Consider the following 21,949-nt stretch of genomic DNA (forward strand, 5'->3'; position numbering starts at 1 on the left):
TCTGCATATCTGAGGTTATTGATATTTCTCCCGGCCATCTTTGACTCCAGCTTTGTGCTTCAGCCAGTCCAGCGTTTCTCATGATGTACTCTGCATATAAATTAAATAAGCAGAATGACAGTACACAGCCTTGACATACTCCTTTCCCGATTTGGAACCAGTCTGTTGTTCCATGTCCAGTTCTAATTGTTGCTTCTTGACCTGCATACAGATTTCTCAAGAGGCAGGTCAGGTGGTCTGGTATTCCCATCTCTTTCAGAATTTTGCATAGTTTGTTGTGATCTACATGGTCAAAGGCTTTGGCATAGTCAGTAAAGCAGAAGTAGATGTTTTTCTGGAACTCTCTTGCTTTTTTGATGATCCAGAGGATATTGGCAATTTGATCTCTGGTTCCTCTGCCTTTTCTAAATCCAGCTTGAGCATCTGGAAGTTCACATACTGTTGAAGCCGGACTTGGAGAATTTTGAGCATTACTTTGCTAGTATGTGAGATGAGTGCAATTGTGCGGTAGTTTGAACATTCTTTGGCATTGCCTTTCTTTGGGATTGGAATGAAAACAGTTTAGGTAAGATAAAATGCTAGTATGCTTGAGAGGCTGACAGTGGAATTATAATAGAGTCAAAGGACTTTGGTTCATTGGTTGTATGAAGGGCACAGTTAATGGGTATATACAAGCATATACTCCCAAGTTTTTCTCGTGTGAATGGTTTGTGCTGGAGTCCTTTTACTGAGATACAAGTCACTCTGAAGGAAGAGCAGGTTTGGAGATTGAAGGGAAGAGCTTACATTCAGTTTTGAGTAAGTTTGGATAGATTGAGGGTGAAGTATCCATGAGACGTCATGGTAGAACCGTTGAGCAGGTTACTGACTGTGGTTCTGGGCTTTAGTTAGTGTTAGTAGCTCGTGTCTGACTCTTTGTGACCCCGTGGACTATATGTAGCCTGCCAAACTCTCATTCCATGGGATTTTCCAGGCAAGGATACTGGAGTGGGTTGCCATTTCCTTCTTCAGGGGATCTTCCTGACCCAGGGATTGAACCCACGTTTCCTTCATTGCAGACAGATTCTTCCCCATCTGAGCTACAAAGGAAAGCCCATTTTGGGCTTTAAGAAGAGCTTATTAGCATACAGCAGGGTCTCATGTGTGGTAGTTCACACATGGACTTCCCTCCTGGCTCAGCTGCAGTGCGGGAGACCTGGGTTTGATGCCTGGCTTGGGAAGATCCTTTGAAGAAGGGAAAGGCTACCCACTCCAGTATTCTGGCCTGGAGAATTTCATGGACTGTATAGTACATGGAGTCTCAAAAAGTTGGACAAGACTAAGCAGTTTTCACTTTCACTTCACTTCAGACTGGGAGTGACTTGCAAAGAGGGAGAGAAAGAGGGACCAGAGCAATATGAGGAAAATCAAAAGTAGTGGTGCCTTGGAAGCCAAGGGACTGTGGTGCCCTGTGATTATCAGGCACTGTTTTAAGCATTAGTGTATTTTTACTCATTTAATGCTTGCAAATGTGTGAAGTAGGTGCTTTTATTATCTCTCTTTTATAGATCAGGGAAATGACCCAAGAAGGGACTATATAATTTGCTTAAGACCACTAAGTAGCCACCGGAGAAGTTAGTTTTTGAATCCAGGTTTGTCTGACTCCAGTTTGTATTCTTCACACTGATAGTGTTTCAAAGAGGAGGGAATGGTAAACTGAAGTGGTTGCTCCTTAGAGGCTGAGTATACTGAAGACTGAGATTTCTGTTGGATTTGGCAACATAGAGGTTACTGGAGACTTTTGAAACAGGAGTTTCGGTGGCATTTGAGGGAAAAAGACATTCTTCAAAATAGATGTGAGATGAAACAGACAGTGAATGAATGAAGAGAAGTTTAGAGAAGTTTGGCTGTGAAGAGAAGGGGAGCAGGTCATTAGCTACAAGTGTAGGGTCCAGAGGATGTTCTCTTGAATGTTTGTTATGTTTTGTTTTAAGGTGGAAGAGACCACTGCATTTTTTGTTAATGGCATTATAAACTGTTACTCCTTTCTCTGTTACTCTCCATATTTAATCAGTTGCTAAAGACTGCCTGGATGTCTGCTTCGTTTTATTGTGTTTTGCAAATATTACAGTTTTTACAGGTTGAAGATTTATAACAACTCTGCATTGTCAGATGATGGTTAACATTGTTTTTAGCAATATTTTGAAATTAAGGTATATTCGTTTTTTTAGACAATACTTTTGTATGCATAGGAGACATAATATAAACATAACTTTTATATCTGAATCTCTACAATATGATATATATCAGATATCTATCAGTTATCTCAGCTTTGTTTTATTCACCTGCACGGTCTTTGTCATTTCAAATAGTTTAAAGCAGTTGTTTTCAAAGTGTGATCCAGGTGACCATGTCATCTGGGAGATTATTAGAAATGTAGATTCCCAGGTCCTAAACCCAAACTTAATTGAATCAGAAACTGGAATGGACCCAGACTTGTTTCGACAAGTCTGCCAAGTGATTCTGACCGATGGTAAAGAGAAGTGCTAGAGTTATTTTAGCAGTCTTTTTTCTCTTCATTCAAAAAGAAATTAGAGTTAATTACCTTTATTTAAACTTTATAACTTAAAGTTATTTTTAAAACTTTTCTTCATATGTGTTTCCTACCAGTTGACTTTGAGGACGTTTTTCTAAACTGGTAGTAGCTAAGCGGTGAGGTTTTTGGATCAGAGGCAGTAGATTGAGAAGTGTTTGAAGACTGGTGCTTGCACAAAACAAAGAATGAGTGTGTGTATGTGCTCATATCTGTGTGTATGCATCTAGCATGCATACATGCTTTCTATCAGTGGAAGATTCTCCTTAAAATTAGAGTGATTAAAAGAAGGGAAAGATACAATACAGGCTTTTCTTGAGCCGACTCTAGTGAGTGGTTGGCAGAATAAGAAGCATCAAAACGTAAAGGCTGCTGTTTCTGCAATAGATACACATACAGTCAGCCCACTGTTCCCGCAGCCTGCATCCATGGATTCAACCAACCATGGATTGAAAATATCCGGGGGGAAACTGAAAGTTTGAAAAAGCAAACCTTGAATTTGCTATGCTGGCAGCTACTTACATAGCATTTACGTCATATTTAGAATCATTTGTATAGTGTTGTAATAGGTAATCTAGAGATGGTTCAAAGTACATGGGAGGATGTGCATAGATAATAAGCAAATACTACACGATTTTATAAGGAGCTTGAGTATCAGTGGACTTTGGTTTCCAGTGGCAGGGGTAGAGGGTAAGCGAGTTCCTAAAACAAATCCCATGTGGATGCTGAGGGACTGTATTTACTTCCTGTAACAAGGAGGTCTCTTGGTAATAGATGTTTGCCTCTGTGTTACCTGCAACGAGATGTTGCTGTGGACTGAAAGGTACTGATTATTGTTGATACTCATTTGCTTCCTATAGAGGGAGTTGCACACTTGACTATTGGAAACCATAATAATAGCCTATATCAGATGCATATTTTGTGCTTGGCACTATGCTAAGTGCTTTTCCATGTGGTCTACTTCCACCATTGTTGTTTTGGCTTACTGCCTTGAGTTTAAATTTACTCTCTGTTAAATTAAATAATAGAGTTCCTAAAAAGAACTCTTTTTAGTATACCTGGTTGCACACTTCCCGGATTTAGTAAACGATATCATGTTTGTTCCGTTTATCTTTTGTGCTTTTTGTGTGTGTGAGAGTCAATATTTTTATAGATTATACTCCATTTAAGTTTATTACAAAACAATGGCTGTATTTCCCTGTGCTGTACAGTATATCTTTGTTGCTTATTTATTTTATACATAGTAACTTTACCTTTAGTTATTACCCATCTCATACTCTGTAAATTGAAGAAGCTTGTTTTCTTTCATCTTTCCTTACATGGAAGTTGCTTTTTTTCTTTCTTTCTTTACTTTTTGTAATTGTCTTTCTCTAAGTCTTTTCTACCTGTTTAACTGCTTCTTAGTGTGGTTACCAAAACTGTAAGAATTGTCGTAGGTTCAGAAGTTTTGTTCTTTTTGGTCTTTAGCTCATTTTTTTATTTATTCAACAAACGTCGTGTGTACTGCTGATGTTTAATGCATGTGTTGGGGATACAGAAACAAGTATCTGTATCTTGTCCTCGTAGTCAGGAGCTCACAGAATTGTGCTCTGCTGTGATAAATGAGATTTAGGAGGTATAAAGTAAAGAGACAAGAGAAAGGAGGGTATGACTGAGGAAAGAAAGTCTTAAAAGTGGAGGTAAACTAACTGGATATTGGGACGTTAAGGTTGTTCAAGAAGCCAGAGGATGAGGAAGGAAATTCCAAGCAGAGGAACCAGCATGTTGACAGGCAAAGAAACAGGGAACAGCATTACAGCATTGCCAGTGCTTCAGCGCTGCAGCAGACGCAGACTGGAGAGGATCCGCGATCAGAAGAGCCTGAATCCCGTTAAGTTGATTGTACCTTATGCAATAGGCAGTGAGGAGACATGACAGAAACTAGAAACACGGGAATACTTGATGGTATCTGCTTTAGAAAGACCGCCCTGGGAGGGTGTCCTGGTGGACAGACTAGTGAGGGAAGAATTGCAGAGGAAAGTAAATCAGATAAGAATTTACTATAATAGCTTAGAAAGAAGTGATAACCAAGCCTTGGTACCAAGAATGGACATGGAGAAGTTTAGGAAAGTAAATCAGATAAGAATTTACTATAATAACTTAGAAAGACGTGATAACCAGGCCTTGGTACCAAGAATGGACATGGAGAAGTGACTGAGTCAAGATAGTTTAGGACAGAGTTGGTGGAACTTGATGATCCTATTAGATGCCCTTGGAGAGGAAGATGACCCCTGAGTTCTTGGCTTGTTCTTGTTCCCAGTTGTTGGGTGTGTCACTCATTGAAAGAGAATACATGGGTTTTTGCAAAGGTAAGAATGTAATTTTGGTATGTTTGTATTAGTCCTTGGGCTTCCCTGGTGGCTCAGATGGTAAAGAATATGCTGGCAGTGCAGGAGACCAGGGTTTGATCCCTGGGTCGGGAAGATCCCCTGGAGAAGGGAATGGCCACCCACTCCAATATTCTTGCCTGGAGTATTCCATGGACAGAGGAGCCTGATGAATTATAGCCCATGGGGTCGCAGAGTCAGATGTGCCTGAGTGACTAATCTGTTAGTCTTTATGTCTACAGTAGCATATTGAAATAATCAATTATTTCTTGGGTCTCTTCTGTAAAGAACCCTATCAGATTCCGGGCTAGTGTCGTGAGGTACCAGCATGTATTGGGATGACTTTTATTAGGTGAAACTAGTCTACAACCATTATATTTTAATTACTATGTGGATTACTTAATTTTCCTGTAGGCTTTCTGCTTTTAACTTGCCTAAATCAAAGATTAATAATATTATGCTCATTCACATGGCTTAAGCCCTTTTCTCAGTTTATCCCACTCTGTTTGAAATATTACTCTGTATTATCTTCTCTGTCATTTATGAAAGCATTGGGAACTGTCCCAAACATTTTATTGTGGAAAACATGGAAACATCCAACTTCTTGTTCCTTATTTAATTTTTTAAACCAGTTCTCCATATATGATACAAAATTATTTCAAATTCTGTTTTTAAAATTCTGTAGAGAAACTTTATTAAAAATTTTTGTAATTCTAACTAAATTATATTTCTTGAGTTTCTCCCTTCATGGAATCCGTGTGGCCATTCTAACAGCACATTTGGGAAAAGCTTTGTTGATACTTGGCCATCTTAAGTCAGGGTGGAGATGTGAGGAACTCTCAGTTACCATCCATGAGCCAACAAGCTCTACTTTCACTGGGTAAAAGGAATTTATAGTGCTATGATCAGATGTCAAGTGGGTGGTGGTGGTAGTTTTAGATCTGGGAAGGCATCACATCTCTAGGCCTTTTGGTCTTTCCTGTGTAAGAACAGCCTTCTCTCATTTTTTATAGACTGAGAGTTTTCTGATCACCTGGATGCGTGCATGCTAAGTCGCTCTCTGTGCAGTCCCATGGACTGTAGCTTGCCAGGCTCCTCTGTCCATGGGATTCTGCAGGCGAGAATACTGGAGTGGGTTGCCATTTCCTCCTCCAGGGGATCTTCCCGACACAGGGATCGAACCCATGTCTCTTATGCCTCTTGCATTGGCCACCTGGGAAGCCCAATCACCTGTACACAGCTCCTTAATTTGATGACTTAGTTCTAAGATCCATCTGAAAACTAAAAACTATTGGCTAAAATTTCTCAAATCCTCTTCTATGATCATAACTATTGAAATGACTTACATATGCCCACTCATATTAGTTAAATTCATTGACTTCTGTGAAAGCACTAATGGCAAAAGAATGACAAGCTGACCATTTGAATCAAAACCTGTCTGTTCATTTCACAAGTGTCTGAAAGGCTCATTGCCACAGGACTTTAAACTAGACACAGTGGCTTGCTTACCTGTGAAATAGGCTCTGTTCAATTTCTGAAAAGGGACAATGCTTTTTTGTATACTTTTTGTTCTTTTGGGACAGTGCTTTTTTGTATACTATTACATCCTAAAAATAGTTTATTGATTAGTTGTACTGTGGGACAACTAATTAGTCCCACAGTACAACTAATCAGTAAACTATAATTTGATAATTAGATTCCTATTAACATTATAATTAAATACAAAAATAATACAAAAACTTGAGAAAAATTCAAATAAGATTTTCCCATGGGTAAAATTTTGTTTTACCTTTTCCAATATTGATCAGTCTTTTGGAATGTAATACTGATGATGATGACTCTTCCACAATTTGTTAGTGTTTTTGCTTTCTTCCCTCAGCATTGATAGAATGCGTATTTTGGGTAAGTGAATGAGGAACATGTTTAAAGGATTTTACCTTGTCGACTGATAAAAGTTACACATGCTGGCTGTGAAAAATACAGGAAAATCATTCATAATCTTAAACTTAACCATCATTACTATTTTAACGTATCTCCTTCCAGTTTTTTTTCCCCATGCATAAAAGTATTTCTGTGTAGCTGGGATTATGCTTGATACCATTTTATATCTTGCTTTTTAACTTTATCATAATCATTTTCCAGTCACTAAAAATTCTTATTAAAGTTTTCATTGACTAAAGGTAGACTGTGATTTCCTATAGTTTATTTGCCCTTTTCTCTGTTATCGAACATTTGGGGAATATTGAAAATAAAAGTGCAGGGACTTCTCTGGCAGCCCAGTGGTTAAGAACTTGTGCTTCCACTTCCTACTAGGGCTGCGGGTTCAATCCCTAGTCAGGGAACTAAGATCCTGCATGCTCTACAATGCGGCCAAAAAGAAAAAGTGGTGAACTTAATTTTTTAAAAAATGTTTCTGGATATATCCTTATCATTCCTAGAAGTACAGTAGTTAAAGTTATGAACATTTTTTAAAAACTGTGAAAAAATTTAAACATACACAAAATAGATAATAGTGGATGTATTCCCCTATACCCATCCCCAGCTACAGCAGTTATCAGCATATGGAAGTCTCTCATCCGTATCCTCTGCTCCCTCAAAATTATTTTAAATGAAATCCCAGATACTTTTATTTGAATAATTTATTTCATCTGTAACATACGTCAGTTATGTATATCTGAATTTTTAGTAAAACTTATTATTTGTGACATATAAAGCACCTACAGAAAAGAACATAAAACATATTAACTTCTAGTCCAGTGCATGATCGCAGAATGAGTCCTCTTGTAACCATCGCTCATCCAGATTTGGAGTTGCTGTCACCTCAGAAGTTTGCTCATGCCCCTCCCAAACACTAACTCGATTTTCTTTTCCAGTGAAGACTTCTAGGGCTTTCATTTAGTTTTACTCGATTTTGAACTTTGGAATGTGTATTTTGTGTCTGGCTTGTTGCACGCAACATTTGGAGATTTATCTATGTTGCTCTGTAATATGGAGGCTTTAAAAGCATATTACTGGTGTCTCAGTAAATGAACAGCTTCTTAATATCTTCATTGTTCAGATTTTCCTAATGACTGTCTCTCCCCTTTTTTTAAATAATTGGATTGTTTGAGTCGGGAGTCAGAGAAGGTCCGCCCACGTGTTGTGCATGGTTGATGTGTTTAAAGCCTCTCTTAACCTCATAAGTCACTGTTTCCGCCTTTTCTTTTTCTTGTAGAAAGATCTGGTTGCTTGTCCTATAGAATTTCCTACTTTGTGGATTGTGCTGATTTCATACCCATGTTATTTTTTAAATTGAGATATGTGAATATTTAAAATACAGTAAAATATACAGGTCTTATGTTGAGTTTGGTGAGTTTTCACAATGTAACATTTCTGTCTTCATGGAAAATTCCCTTGTGTCCCTTTGTCTTTAGTGGCCTCTTCTGTCCCTGTAGCTGACTTCTGTCACCATAGACTAAATTTGCCAGTCTTCATAAATATAGAATCATAGCATTTGCTCTTCTCTGAGGGGCTTCTTTCACATAACATTATGGTTTTGAGATTTGTCCATGTGTTTCCATAGTTTTTTCCTTTTTATTGCTGAATATATTCCATTGTCCACACGTACCATAATTTGTTTATTCTTTTAATTGGACATTTAGGTGGCTTTGTTTTTGGCTATTGCGAATAAGGCTGTGGTAAATATTCTTCTAAGTCTTGATATGGACATGTTTTCATTTTTTCTTGAGGAAATACAAAGGAGCAGTTGCTGGATCATATGGCAAATGTCTGTGTACCTGTAAAGTGCTGTTCCGTTTTATGCTTCTGCCAGCAGCGTGTGAGATCTTCATTTTGCTCCATATCTTTGCCAACACTTTTTGTTCATGCCATGCAGCGTTTGGGATCTTAGTGCCCCCAACAGGAGTTGAACCTTTGCCCCCTGCATTGAGAGTACAGTCTTAAACACTGGATCACCAGGAAAGTCACCTAGCCAACATTTTTGACATTAGCCATTCTAATGAGTGTGAAGGAGTATCTCATGATTACAATTTGTATTTCTCTGATAACTAGTCTTGTTGAGCACCTTCTCATGTGCTTATTAGGCATTTGTGTATTTTCTTTGAAAAAAGTGTTCAGTCTTTCACCCGCCCCCCCTTTTTTTTATTGGTTTGTTCATCTTTTAATTGTTGATTTGTAGTTCTTTTTGTATTTGGATGGGGCTTCCCTGGTGGCTCAGTGGTAGAGAATCCACCCGCCCTGCCGGTGCAGGAGACCTGGGTTCGATCCCTGGGTTGGGAAGATCCCCTGGAGAAGGAAATGGCAACCCACTCAAGTATTCTCGCCTGGGAAATCCCATGGACAGAGGAGCCTGTCAGGCTGCAGTGCATTGAGTCGCAGAGAGTTGGACACAGTTACCTAAATGGCTAAACAACAACAAAACAACATATATTTGGATGCAAATCCTTTGTTAGACTCAATGTGCTGCAAATATTTTTTTGCAAAAGTTTGTGACTTAATCATTTTATTTTCTTAATAGTATATTTTGGTAAACAGAATTTTTAAAATATTTTTTTTTTCTTTTTGTAACATGCTTTTTAAAACTTGATTTTTGAGATGACGCTTTGAAGGGGAATATGGTAGTGTCCTCATTTTGCTCATTAGGAAGTAGAGGCCCAGAGAGGTAAAATGACTTGTCCTAAAGTTATACAGCTAATAGAGCAAGCTTGGAAACCAGGTCTTTTTCTTTCAGGTTGAATTTCTTTCCGTCACACCATATTCTCCATTTCTGTTTCCCATTACCTGAAAATGATACTGTACTCAGCTACTTTCTTTAAAGCTCTGTGTCCTCTTTAACTTTGGGGCCTTTGCATATGTAATTCTTTTCTTCCTCTCTTGAATTTAATTTATCATTCAGATTTCAGCTTCTATGTTTCATCCTTTCGGGAAATTTTGACATCTCCTTTTCCTGCAGGTAAGGTACGTCTTCTCCCTATTTCTTTAACAGTAGATTTTTCTGCTGTCATAGCAAATAATACCCTGATTGTCTTTTCACTTTAGATTCTGAAGGCAGGAACCATTACAGTTTTATTTATCAGAATATTAATAATGTATGGCACATGGGAGATGATTAAAAATATAATGAATTTGATTATATAGAATTCTCTCCTTATCTACTAGTGACAAGTGTGTGTTTTTTTTTTTTTACTGTATTCTTAACCCTATAGTGTATTTAATTTAACATTTTTGTGTAGTGTTAAGATGCTCCACTTGTGATTGCTGAGTACCTGAAGGATTGTAACATGTTAAAGGGAAGATTATGAAAATTTATTTTTATTCCCTACATACTAGGGAGTATTAAAACTTAATTGAATATTTGACTAGCTTTAGGGAGTTTTTTTATCCATTTACTTTACTTTTATTCATTTACTTTTACTGTTGACAGTGTCTTAAACAGAAAGTTTAAACTATATTATTGCCTGAAAGATACTACATATGAAAAACTCATTTATACATTTCACAGCTGCTATCTTTGACATTGAACAGCAGGCATTGATTCCATCTTTTATTCCTTAAGAGTAGATAGGTTCTTAAAAAGTTATCTCTGACAGCTGTTCTATGGTTTGGTAGAAAAAAATCCTTATTTTTAGGAAATACATGCTTAAGTATTTAGGAGTAAAGGGACTTCATATATACAACTTATTCTCAGATGGTTTGCGAGTAAGTGGGCAACAAAATACACACCTGTGGAATGTAAATTGGTGCAGCTACTTTGGAAAACAATATGGTGGTTCCTTAACAAACTAAAAAGAGTTGCCATATAATCCAGCAGCCTCGCTCCTGGGCATATATCCACAGAAAACTGTAATTCAAAAAGAGAAATGTACCCCAGTGTTTACAGTAGCACTGTCCACGGTAACCAAGACAGGGAAACAAAACCTGAACATCCCGCGGAATGTCTGAAGAAGATGTGGTGCATGCATGCAGTGGAGCACTACTCAGCCGTAAAAAGAAGGACATAACGGGGCTCTTGTGCTGCTGCTGCTGCTGCTGCTGCTGCTACTAAGTCGCTTTAGTCGTGTGCGACTCTGCGACCCCATAGACGGCAGCCGACCAGGTTCCCCTGTCCCTGGGATTCTCCAGGCAAGAACACTGGAGTGGGTTGCCATTTCCTTCTCCAGTGCATGAAAGTGAAAAGTGAAAGTGAAGTCCTGTCTGACTCTTAGCGACCACGAGGATTGCAGCCCACCAGGCTCCTCTGTCCGTGGGATTTTCCAGGCAAGAGTACTGGAGTGGGGTGCCATCGCCTTCTCCTGCTCTTGTGATGAGGATTCAGTGTTTTCACTGTGTGTCGCAGGTTCAGTCCTTGGTTGGGGAACTGAGATGCCACAATCTGCCTGGCCTGGCCAAAAAAAAGAATGAAATAATGCCATTTATAGCAACATAGATGGACCTAGCAGAGAAGGCACTGGCAGCCCACTCCAGTGCTCTCAACGGAGGAGCCTGGTGTGCTGCAGTCCATGGGGTCGCTAAGAGTCGGACACGACTGAGCGACTTCACTGTCACTTTGCCCTTTAATACACTGGAGAAGGAAATGACAACCCACTCCAGTGTTCTTGCGTGGAGAATCCCGGGGACAGGGGAGCCTGGTGGGCTGCCATCTGACAGAGTCAGTTGGACGTGACTGCAGTGACTTGGCGGCAGCAGCAGATGGACCTAGAGATTATCAAACAAAGTGAAATAAGAGATACCATATCACTTATAGTGAAAGTGAAAGTCGCTCAGTCGTGTCCAACTCTTTGCAACCCCATGGACTATATGGAATTCTCTAGGCCAGAATACTGGAGTGGATAGCCTTTCCCTTCTCCAGGGGATCTCCCAACCCAGGGATTGAACCCAGGTGTCCCGCCTTGCAGGTGGATTCTTTACCAGCTGAGCCACAAGGGAAGCCCTATCACTTATATGTAGAATCTAAAATACGGCATAAATGAACTTATCTACAAAATGGAAACAGACTCACAAACACAGAAAACAGACATGGTTACCAAAAGTGAAAGGTGGTGGTGGGGGCGGATATATTAGGCAGATACAAACTATTATATATAAAATAGAGAAACAACAAGTTCCTACTGTATCAGCACCGGAAACTGTACTCAATATCCTATAGTAAATAATAATGGAAAAGAATATGAAAAAGAATATGTGTATATATACGTGTAACTGAGTCACTTCGCTGTACACCAGAAGCTAACACATTGTAAATCAACCATGCTTCAGTAAATAAATTCCATGCCTGTACGTACACACACACACACACTCTTGTATATATCCACACCCCCCCCCCCCCACTTTGCATGGTAGTATGGGACTGTAAAAATGACCCTGCATACTCGTAAGATCCTTGTCAATGGGAAAAATGATGTGCCCTTTAAAATTTTTGTCAAAATTAAAAATGATTTCATCATTGGTTAGAAATGTATGAGAAAGTGAAAACAATAGTAAACATACGTTTCTGGGGTTCTTCCCTGGTGGCTCAGACAGCAAAGAATCTGCCTGCAATGCAGGAGACCTGGGTTTGATCCCTGGGTCTGGAAGGTGTTTGGTTGATACACTATAATTTAAAGCATTAGAAACATTGAATATTAAACTGTTCTGTATCTTTGTTAAAAACTTACCTTAGCTTGAACAGTGTTTACCTGCTTCTTGTTGTGTAACATTAGATATGGAGCAAACATCTTCTGGATGCCTTGGCTTCCAACATTTTATCCTTTGTACTTTCAATGTCATGAATATCACTGAGAGTTCCTTTTTTGCTGCTGTCTCTTTCTCTGGGACAGCCTCATCCTTATCACCATCATCACTTTCCTTAATGTCTATGTCGAAGAGTTTGCTTGCACTAACTTCATCTGACACATATAACTCAGATTTCACTTCCAGCATTTCTACTTTTTATCTCTTCCTTTATTTTTATCTCTGAAGGCCAGTTCCCTCTTTTGATTGTCTGTTTTTGTAAAATTGCATGTGGGTTTATTCCTGGAGACTAGGCATCAATACAGTTAAGCACTGTGTGCTATTTGTGTATGAACTGAATATCATGCCCAGTGACTCATCAACAGACTTTGAAAGGGGTGTGATTGGTCAATGGACACAATACACATCTGTCATTTTCATAGCCACTTTTTCGACCAGTAAAATCTGTACTTAGGCAGGTACCCACGGTTCATATACCGTGGTTCCTGAAATTTGAACTATGTTGTTGGGAGACTGATATTCAAGAATACCAGTATTCTTGATATTTGATATTCTAATATTCAAGAATATCTGATATTCAAGAATCAGAATTAAATAATAGCTTCTCTGGAAATGCTGGATCTTAAACTATTGAGGACAGAGAGCCAGATAAATAATTTTAAAAAGTAAAGTGCAAAAGGCACATTTTAGAACTTAGTTGTCTTGAGATTTGAGTGAAATTAACTGAGACCCAATGAGAGGGTGAGAAGTTACCTTGATAATTAGAGTAGGATAGAGAGCAGAGGGTTGGCCTGACATTGTGAGAGAGGCAAACTATAATTGCTAGCATTTAAAGTGTTTATGTTCCTTATAGTCATGAGGTCATCATTTGTAAGGAAAGGTGATAGAACAGGAAACAGTATAGGAAAGAAGCTTGAAACAGCATGTGTAATATGAATTGAAGTCACTGAATACAAAATGAGCAGTATTGAAATGGTGAATGGGAAAGAACCATTTATTCTCTTTTTTGCTGTAGGAAAAAACTCTTCAGGTTAATACTGGCTATAAAAAATATTGATTATAAACTATAGTTCCATGCTTTCTGCCCTCATTTTAGTGAGTTTAATGATTTCTTGAGTATAAGATGTTTTGTAAAAGCTTTTAGAAGTAGGTAGCTCTTTTAGATCATCTGGAATTATGTTAGTATGTTTGAAACTTCCTCAGAACCTGGCCCAGCACTAAAGTTACTTTGTAGCACTAGCAGTAAAGATTTCCTGAACCAGATATAAATATCCCATGAAAGATGGAAGTTGAAACATCTAAGATTTGTGACAGTGTCTGACATATAAGCCCAGAATATGTTGTTATTGTTGTTCACCTTAGTGGTACCTGACTCTTTGCAACCCCATGAGCTGCATGCAGCATGCCAGACTTCCTTGTCCCTCACCATCTCCTGGAGTTTACCCCAGTTCTCATCCTCTGTCACCCCGTTTTCCTTCTGCCTTCAATCTTTCTGAGCATCAGGGTCTTTTCCAGTGAGTTGGCTGTTTGCATCAGGTCTCCAAAGTATTAGAGCTTCAGCTTCAGTATCAGTTCTTCCAATGAGTATTCAGGGTTGATTTCTTCTAAGATTGACTGGTTTGATCTCCTTATTCTTACTCTCCAGAGTATGTAATCAACTTAAAAACGATGCTGTTATGGAAGATTTGGCATATGAGAGTAGAGGTAAGTCTTGTTGGTATTTCATCCAGGCTTAACCACAGCTCCTTGTGCCATCCTGGGAAAGGTCAGGTTAAAAGAGATACCTTTCACTGGATTTCAGAAGTCAGTGAACCTAGCTAAACTTTATTAAAGTAAAAAGGGAAGAGAAGTTCAAGGATCATGAGCTTCAGAGACACTGCATTGTTACCTTATGTTAGAGATTCTTGTAGCAAGCCTCTGTTCTAGTGGTAATGTAAATATCGACCGAGTGTACACTTATTAACTTAGTTTTTACTAGATCAGTTATGGTTGCTTTAATACTTGCCATTATTGCTGTCCTTTAAAAAAAACAAACATGAGATGTTTGGTAGATAAAACTCAAATCGTAGGGTTTTTTCTTTATCAGAAACAAATAATCCAAGCAGGGGAAGGAGAGAATGGAACAAATTGAGAAAGTACTGTTAACATATATGCACGATCATGTGTAAAATGGATAACTAGTGGTAGCTGCTGTATGACACGGGGAACCCAGCCTGGTGCTCTGACCACCTAAGGGGCCAGGATAGCAGATGGGGTGGGAGAGAGGATCAAGAAGAAGGGGCTGTGTTTGCGTGTGTGTGCGCGTGTGCCCATGTGCCCGTGTGTGTAGTTACAGCTAATTCAAGATGTTACCCTGCAGAAACCAACACAGCATTATAAAGCAAATTACCCTCCAGTTAAAAACAAAAGAAACAAATAACCCACACGCTAAAGTGCAGTCCAGATGAATTTATCTACTGTGCTTTACTTAGAATGAACCAAAAGAGCTGAGGCAGAGGCTGGTCGTCCATGGCTTGTCACTTCAGTTCTACCTAAATCTGTTAAACTTTTGGTAGGTTTGGAATGCCACAACCATGTTCAGTGTAGTTAGTCAAGAAATGGTCTTACGGCTTCCTTTATTGAGTCTGGCAGATAAATAAGCAAATATTTTTCTTTAGCAGTGGCAAAATGAAGGAGTGTGTTCTCTTTACTCCTACATTAACTGAATATTCCCTTAGCAAGGCTGTAACTAATCTGTCAGTTTCTGTGTGAATTTGCTTTAGTGTGGTTTGGCATTCCTTCCAGATGCTGACATGGTGCAACCTTAAATAGGGCACTTCCTAACCTCTCTGAGTCTCAGTTTCAGCTCAGTCGCTCAATCGTGTCCGGCTCTTTGCGACGCCATGAATTGCAGCACGCCAGGGCTCCCTGTCCATCACCAACCTCCGGAGTTCACTCAGACTCACGTCCATCGAGTCGGTGATGCCATCCAGCCAGCTCATCCTCTGTCTTCCCCTTTTCCTCCTGCCCCTAATCCCTCCCAGCATCAGAGTCTTTTCCAATGAGTCAACTCTTTGCATGAGGTAGCCAAAGTACTGGAGTTTCAGCTTTAGCATCATTGCTTCCAAAGAACACCCAGGTCTGATCTCCTTTAGGACGGACTGGTTGGATCTCCTTGCAGTCCAAGGGACTCTCAAGAGTCTTTTCCAACACCACAGTTCAAAAGCATCAATTCTTCAGCACTCAGCTTTGTTCACAGTCCAACTTTCACATCCATATGTGACCACTGGAAAAACCATAGCTTTGACTAGATAGACCTTTGTTGGCAAAGTAATGTCTCTGCTTTTTAATATGCTATCTAGGTTGGTCATAACTTTCCTTCCAAGGAGTAAGCGTCTTTTAATTTCATGGCTGCAACCACCATCTGCAGTGATTTTGGAGCTCCCCAAAATAAAGTCTAATACTGTTTCCACTGTTCCCCCATCTATTTGCCATGAAGTGATGGGACCAGATGCCATGATCTTAGTTTTCTGAATGTTGAGCTTTAGACCAGTTTAGTCATTTCTAAATTAGGGGTAATAATGATACTTGCCTTTTTAGAGTTGTTTGAGGATTTAATAGGATAATGAATATAGACTGCTTTGCAAACAATGAAGTTTGAATAAATGGTATCTATTATGATTTTCAAAACTTAAGTTATATAACCAGCTAGTTCTATATATTTCAAATATGACTGCTTTTTAATTACAAATAGAGTAGGAATATCTTATTATATAAAGTATTATAGATAAAGAATACATTATTATGTAAAGTTAAAGTGTTATAGATAAGGCTGAAGAGCCTCTAATGGCTTTAGCCCTGATCCCTTCCACCAAAGGAACTATTTTTTCAGTACATGTATCCTACCGTGTTGTCTTATTGGCCTTTATACATGCACACACATGTATACAGATAATATACAGGTAAATGTATTTTCTACTTCATAGACCCAGTATAAAAAGATAATATTTAGTAATTTTGTAAATATTATGAGTACTAGTTATTAGAATTTATATATTATAGTCTCAGTAATCCAAGTATATGAGCTTCCCCGGGTGGTAAGGAAGCTGCCTGTTGTCAACCTTTGTGTTCAGCTTTCTCCAACTGAAGGCAGCTGTCTACCTTCACAAAATGCAGTCACCCCCAAACCTTTGTAGTTTGGAAAAACTCTAACACAGAAAAGTTTAAAGAATAGTATAACAATCATCTGTATATTCTTCACCTAGCGTCCCGAGTGTTTTCTAAAAATTGCCATCTTATTTCTGTATATACTTTCTCAAGGCTGAATTATTTGAAAGTAATATGCACATCATGACATATTTGTGTGTGTGTGTGCTCAGTCATTTCCGACTCTTTGCGACCCCATGAACTGTAGCCCACTTGGCTTCTCCGTGGAATTTTCCAGGCAAGAATACTGGAGTGGGTTGCCATTTTCTCCTGCAAGGGATCCTCCCAACCCAGGGGTGGAACCTGTGTCTCTTGTATCTCCTGCATTGGCAGACGGGTTCTTTACTAGTTGAACCACCAGGGAAGCCCACTTGGAAGCCCCTAAATATTTCAGCATGTCTTTCCTAAATAAGGTTATGAACCTGATCACAAATCTGTTGTCATACTCTTAAGAAAATAACAGCAGTTCCCTGTTACCTAATGTTCACATTTGCCTAAATGGCTCTTTTCTGGGTTTTTAAACTCTGGATTCATTCCAAGTTTATGCATTCCATTTAATTATAGCTCTTCAGTCTCTTTTAATCTAGGATAGAGATTGACATACTATAACTCATGTGTCAAGTCTGACTAGCCACCTGTTTCTGTACAGCCCCCAAAGTAGGAATAGCTTTTACATTTCCCCCCTGTATTTTTTTTTAATTGAGGTAAAATTTTCATAAATAACCATTAACCACTTTAAAGTGTGCAGTGTATTGACATTTAATACCTTCAGTGCATTCTGTCTAGTTTCAAGACATTTTAAACACCCAAAAAGGAAACCCTGTACTGTTAAGCAGTGTCCCCATCAGCCCCTCCCTTCAGCTCCTGGGAAGCACTAGTTGACTATCTGTTCCTGTAGATTAGCCTATTCTGGATGTTTTATATAGTTGGAATAATATATGACATTCTGTGTCAGGCTTCTTCCACTCGGAATGTTTTTGAGGTTCATTCACATGGTAGCCTGTATCGATATTTCATTCCTTTTTATGACTGAATAATATTTCCTTGATTCACACTTTATCTGCCCAGTGATGGATATTTGGGTGGTTTCTACCTTTTGGCTGTTTGGAATAGTGCTGTTGTGAACATTTGTGTATATAAGTAGTTGTTTAAATACGTCTTTTCAGTTCTTTGGCTTTTACGTTTTTAAATGGTTGAAAACAATCCAAAGAACAGTATTTTATGAAAGATAGAAACTATATGAAATTCAGATTTCAGTATCTGTAGATGAAGCCAAGTTTATGCTCTTGTGTTGTCTCTGGCTGTTTTCATGCTACTGTGGCAGAGTTGAAATAGTTGTGATAGAGACCTTATGTCCCACAAAACCTAAAATATTTACTTTCTGGCCCCTTACAGTAAAAGTTTGCTGATTCTGTACAGTCCCTCTGTCTTCTTTGTTTTTGTGACGTAGATTTTTTTTTTTCCAAACTACTAAGTTTTTATTTTTAAAGGAGTCTTAGATTTGCAGAAAAATTCAGAAGAAAGTACAGAGTTCCCACATACCCCCACCTTGCCTCCCAGTTTCCCCTGTTATTAACATCTTGCATTAATGTGGTACATTTTTATAATTGATGAACCTAAAGTGATAAAAGGACTTCCCAGGTGGCTTAGACGGTAAAGTGTCTGTCTACAATGCGGGAGACCCAGGTTCCATCCCTGGGTCGGGGTGATCCCCTGGAGAAGGAAATGGCAACCCACTCCAGTACTATTGCCTGGAAAATCCCATGGATGGAGAAGCCTGGTAGACTACAGTCCATGGGGTCGCAAAGAATTGGACACGACTGAGCAACTTCACTTCAAAGTGATAAAACATTATCACCCAAAGTCTATAGTTTATATTAGGGTTCCCTCTTTGTATTTATAGTTATTTGGGTTATATCCATAGTTTTGCCTTTATTAGAATGTCAGATAGTTGCAATCCAAATACAGTATTGTAGCCTTTTCAGACTAGTTTTTCTCACTTCATAATACACATTTAAGTTTCCTGCATCTCTTTGTGTCTTGCTAGTTCTTTTCACTGCTGAATAATACTCGATTGTGGGGCTTCTCTGGTGGCTCAGTGGTAAGAGTCTGCCTGCCAGTGCAGGAGATGTGGGTTCGATCTCTGGGTGAGGAAGAGCCTCTGGAGAAGGAAAAGGCATTCTCTCCAGTATTTTTGCCTGGAAAATCCCATGGAAAGAGGAGCCTGCTGGGCTATAGTCTGTGGAGTCACAAAAGAATCTGACACAACTTGGCGACTAAACAGCAGCAACACTGCCTTGTATGGCTGTACCATAGTTTGTTTATCCACTCACCTCGTGAAGGGCATGTTGGTTGCTTCCAGGTTTTGACACTTCTGAGTAAAACTGCTGTATGTGTTTGTATACAGATTTTGGTGTGTGGACATAAGTTTTCAGCTCCTTTTGTGAATATTATCTCCCTGTCTGTGATTTCTCTTTTTATTCTCTTAAAGAATGTATTTCACAGAGCAGAGGTTTTTTTTATTCTAATGAAGACTAATATACCAAATTTTTCTTTTGTGGATAGTGCTTTTGGTACTGTGTCTTAAAAATTCTAAACCCGGGGTCATTTCAGATTTTTCCTGTTATCTTCTAGAAGCTTTCTGTTGTCTATTTAGGTCTATGGTCCATTTTGAGTTAATTTGTGAAATATATAAGGTTTATTGCTTGGATATTTTTATTGCATGATTGTCTAGTTGTTTCAGCACCAGTTGTTGAAAAGACTGCATTCATTCCACAGGAAGGTGTTGAATTGCCCTTGGTCCTCTGTCAGATATCAGTTGACTGTACTCATGTGAGTGACATTGTTTTTTAAAATGTCACACATTCTGGATTTGTCTCTTCCCTCCTTGTGTACTTTGTTTTTCTAAACTGTATTCCTTGTAAACTAGAACTTGAGTCTAGAGGATTCATGTTAAACATTTGGCAAGGATGCTTCCTGGGTGATTGAGAACTTCATATTGGATCAAGTCAGAAGGGGCACAGTGCTCAGTTGCCCCCCTGGTAGTGATGGTTAAGACTGGTTAAGGTGGTAACAAGCAGAACTCTTCATTGTAAAGATATGTTTTCCCTTTGTAGTTAGTAAGTTCTCTTGGAATAGTACTTTGGACATGTAATAAATGAATATTTGAATCTGTATTTGTCAGACATGCGCTAGATTCTTGGAAGGCAGCAGTAAAAAGATTTCTGCCTCCACGGAATTTGCCCTTTCCCCTCCAGGTTTGAAGATAGTAGTGGGATTGGGTCTATGCTAGAGAGGGGTACACTTGCAATTTAGGGTAGGCTCATACCAGAAAAATAAGATCATTGAAAAAGTTTCAACCAGTAAGGACAGACTTTCAGTATGGGATGATGTAAAACTTCTGGAGAACGGTAGTCATGTTGGTTGTATAACAGTGTGAATGCCGCTGAACTGTACATGTAAAAATGGTTAAAAATGTTACATTATGTGTAGGTTACTACAATTTTTTAAAAAATATAATATGTGCCATTATGATGCATCATTGAACTTAGCCCTGCCTCCCTGCCTTTTTTCTGATAATTTTCCTCAGGCTTCTTATTTGGACTAATTGAGAAGCACCTTCTGAGATAAAATCCTGTAGTTCAGTTCTGGTAGAAAGGAAGAGGCAGTGATATCATGTTTCATTCACTGCCTCCAGTAGAGTTTGTCTTTGTAGCCTCTAAGGGAGTCCACTGTTGAGATTGCTGGGTGTCGTGGATTGTGCCCAGGCTGTGGGTGGAGCTTCAGCTGTTGGTGCAGACAGGCTCTGCCTTTCACTGTCTGCTGTTTCCATTTGTTGCAGTTCGCCAGATGCAGGCCTGCCTTTGCCAGGATATGGAGAGACATCTACAGCTTGAACCATTGTCTGAATACTGCTGTTTTGACCCAGGGAATCCTGTAGATTCAGGAGGAGAGCAGTAACCATAATGCCAGCAGCAAAGTGATTGTTGACCAGTTTGCTGTGAAGGCAGGCCCTTCATTTAGGAAGTAAACCTATATTAAGAGCAGGAGCTCTGTTTAGAGGGAAGGAAAGAGCACCTTTGTTTGTGGCAATGGAGCTTGGATAACCCCTCTTGCCTTCTTATTTACCTGAACTGACTGTGGAAGAGGAGGTGGTAGAAAAGCATTAGAGATGGCTGTGGCAACAGCATGAAACCATGGTAAGGTAAATTAAACCTATTCTGTAGACATTTTATCCATCTGAAACCTTTAGTTGCCTTCATGTTGGAGAATATCTAGATTCTCAGAATATATCAGAGAATATCACAGATTCTCAGTTTTCAGCATACAGATATAGGTTATGTGCACACAGCCTTTGGCTTGGCAGTAGTGTAGGGAAATTAGCATGTGGGAGGGTGTTTTCAGTTTTTGACTGCAGTAGGAAACACCTTTTTCAGTTAGGAGCCAGTACACTCATACACTTGGGTATACATAATTGTAACAAAAGTTTCAGGAAATGGTAACCCATACTGTGTTTTCTGATACTCTCCACTTCATTCTATTCCTACTATTTCATTTAAAAAATGCATAAATGACCTAAATTAATTTTTATGACCCAGGATTTAAACAGGATTGGTGTGAAACAGTGGTTCCCACAGTATGGTATATACTCAGGATTCTTTTAAGTATAGGAATCTGTGAGGTCAAAACTGTCTTTGTAGTAATACTAAGATGTTATTTGCCTTTTTCTGTCTCATTCTCTAATTAAAGTGAAGATTTTCTAGAAATACAGTGGAGTTTTCCAGAACTATTTGATGTGTGATGATATCACTCAGGATTAATTGAATGTGTATTTGTATGTTCCTCTGTTTTCTAAAATTTTGTAAAGTAGTAGGGTTTATGTGTGTTTTTTTCAGAGATTAACTCATTTTTTGGTACTCATTGTGCTCTTCGGAGAAGGCGATGGCACCCCATTCCAGTACTCTTGCCTGGAAAATCCCACGGATGGAGGAGCCTGGTGGGCTACAGTCCATGGGGTGGGGAAGAGTCGAACACGACTGAGCGACTTCACTTTCACTTTTCACTTCATGCATTGGAGAAGGAAATGGCAGCCCACTCT

General features: G+C 39.0%; 1 protein-coding gene across 5 annotated transcripts in view; it reads left to right on the forward strand.

The window, feature by feature from the left end:
• KDM2A (lysine demethylase 2A) overlaps positions 1-21,949 on the forward strand; it is a 91,917-nt gene that overhangs the window by 12,010 nt on the left and 57,958 nt on the right. Inside the window, exon 2 of one of the 5 annotated variants that reach the window (XM_027959726.3) lies at positions 14,312-14,370. The exons of the other annotated variants lie outside the window; for them this stretch is intronic. Coding sequence (XP_027815527.1) covers positions 14,335-14,370 — 36 coding nt within the window. The 5' untranslated portion in view covers positions 14,312-14,334. The remainder of the gene's footprint in view (positions 1-14,311; positions 14,371-21,949) is intronic. 5 annotated transcript variants of the gene reach the window in all.

The sequence above is a fragment of the Ovis aries genome, chromosome 21 (assembly GCF_016772045.2).
Source record: "Ovis aries strain OAR_USU_Benz2616 breed Rambouillet chromosome 21, ARS-UI_Ramb_v3.0, whole genome shotgun sequence".
NCBI lineage: Eukaryota > Metazoa > Chordata > Mammalia > Artiodactyla > Bovidae > Ovis > Ovis aries.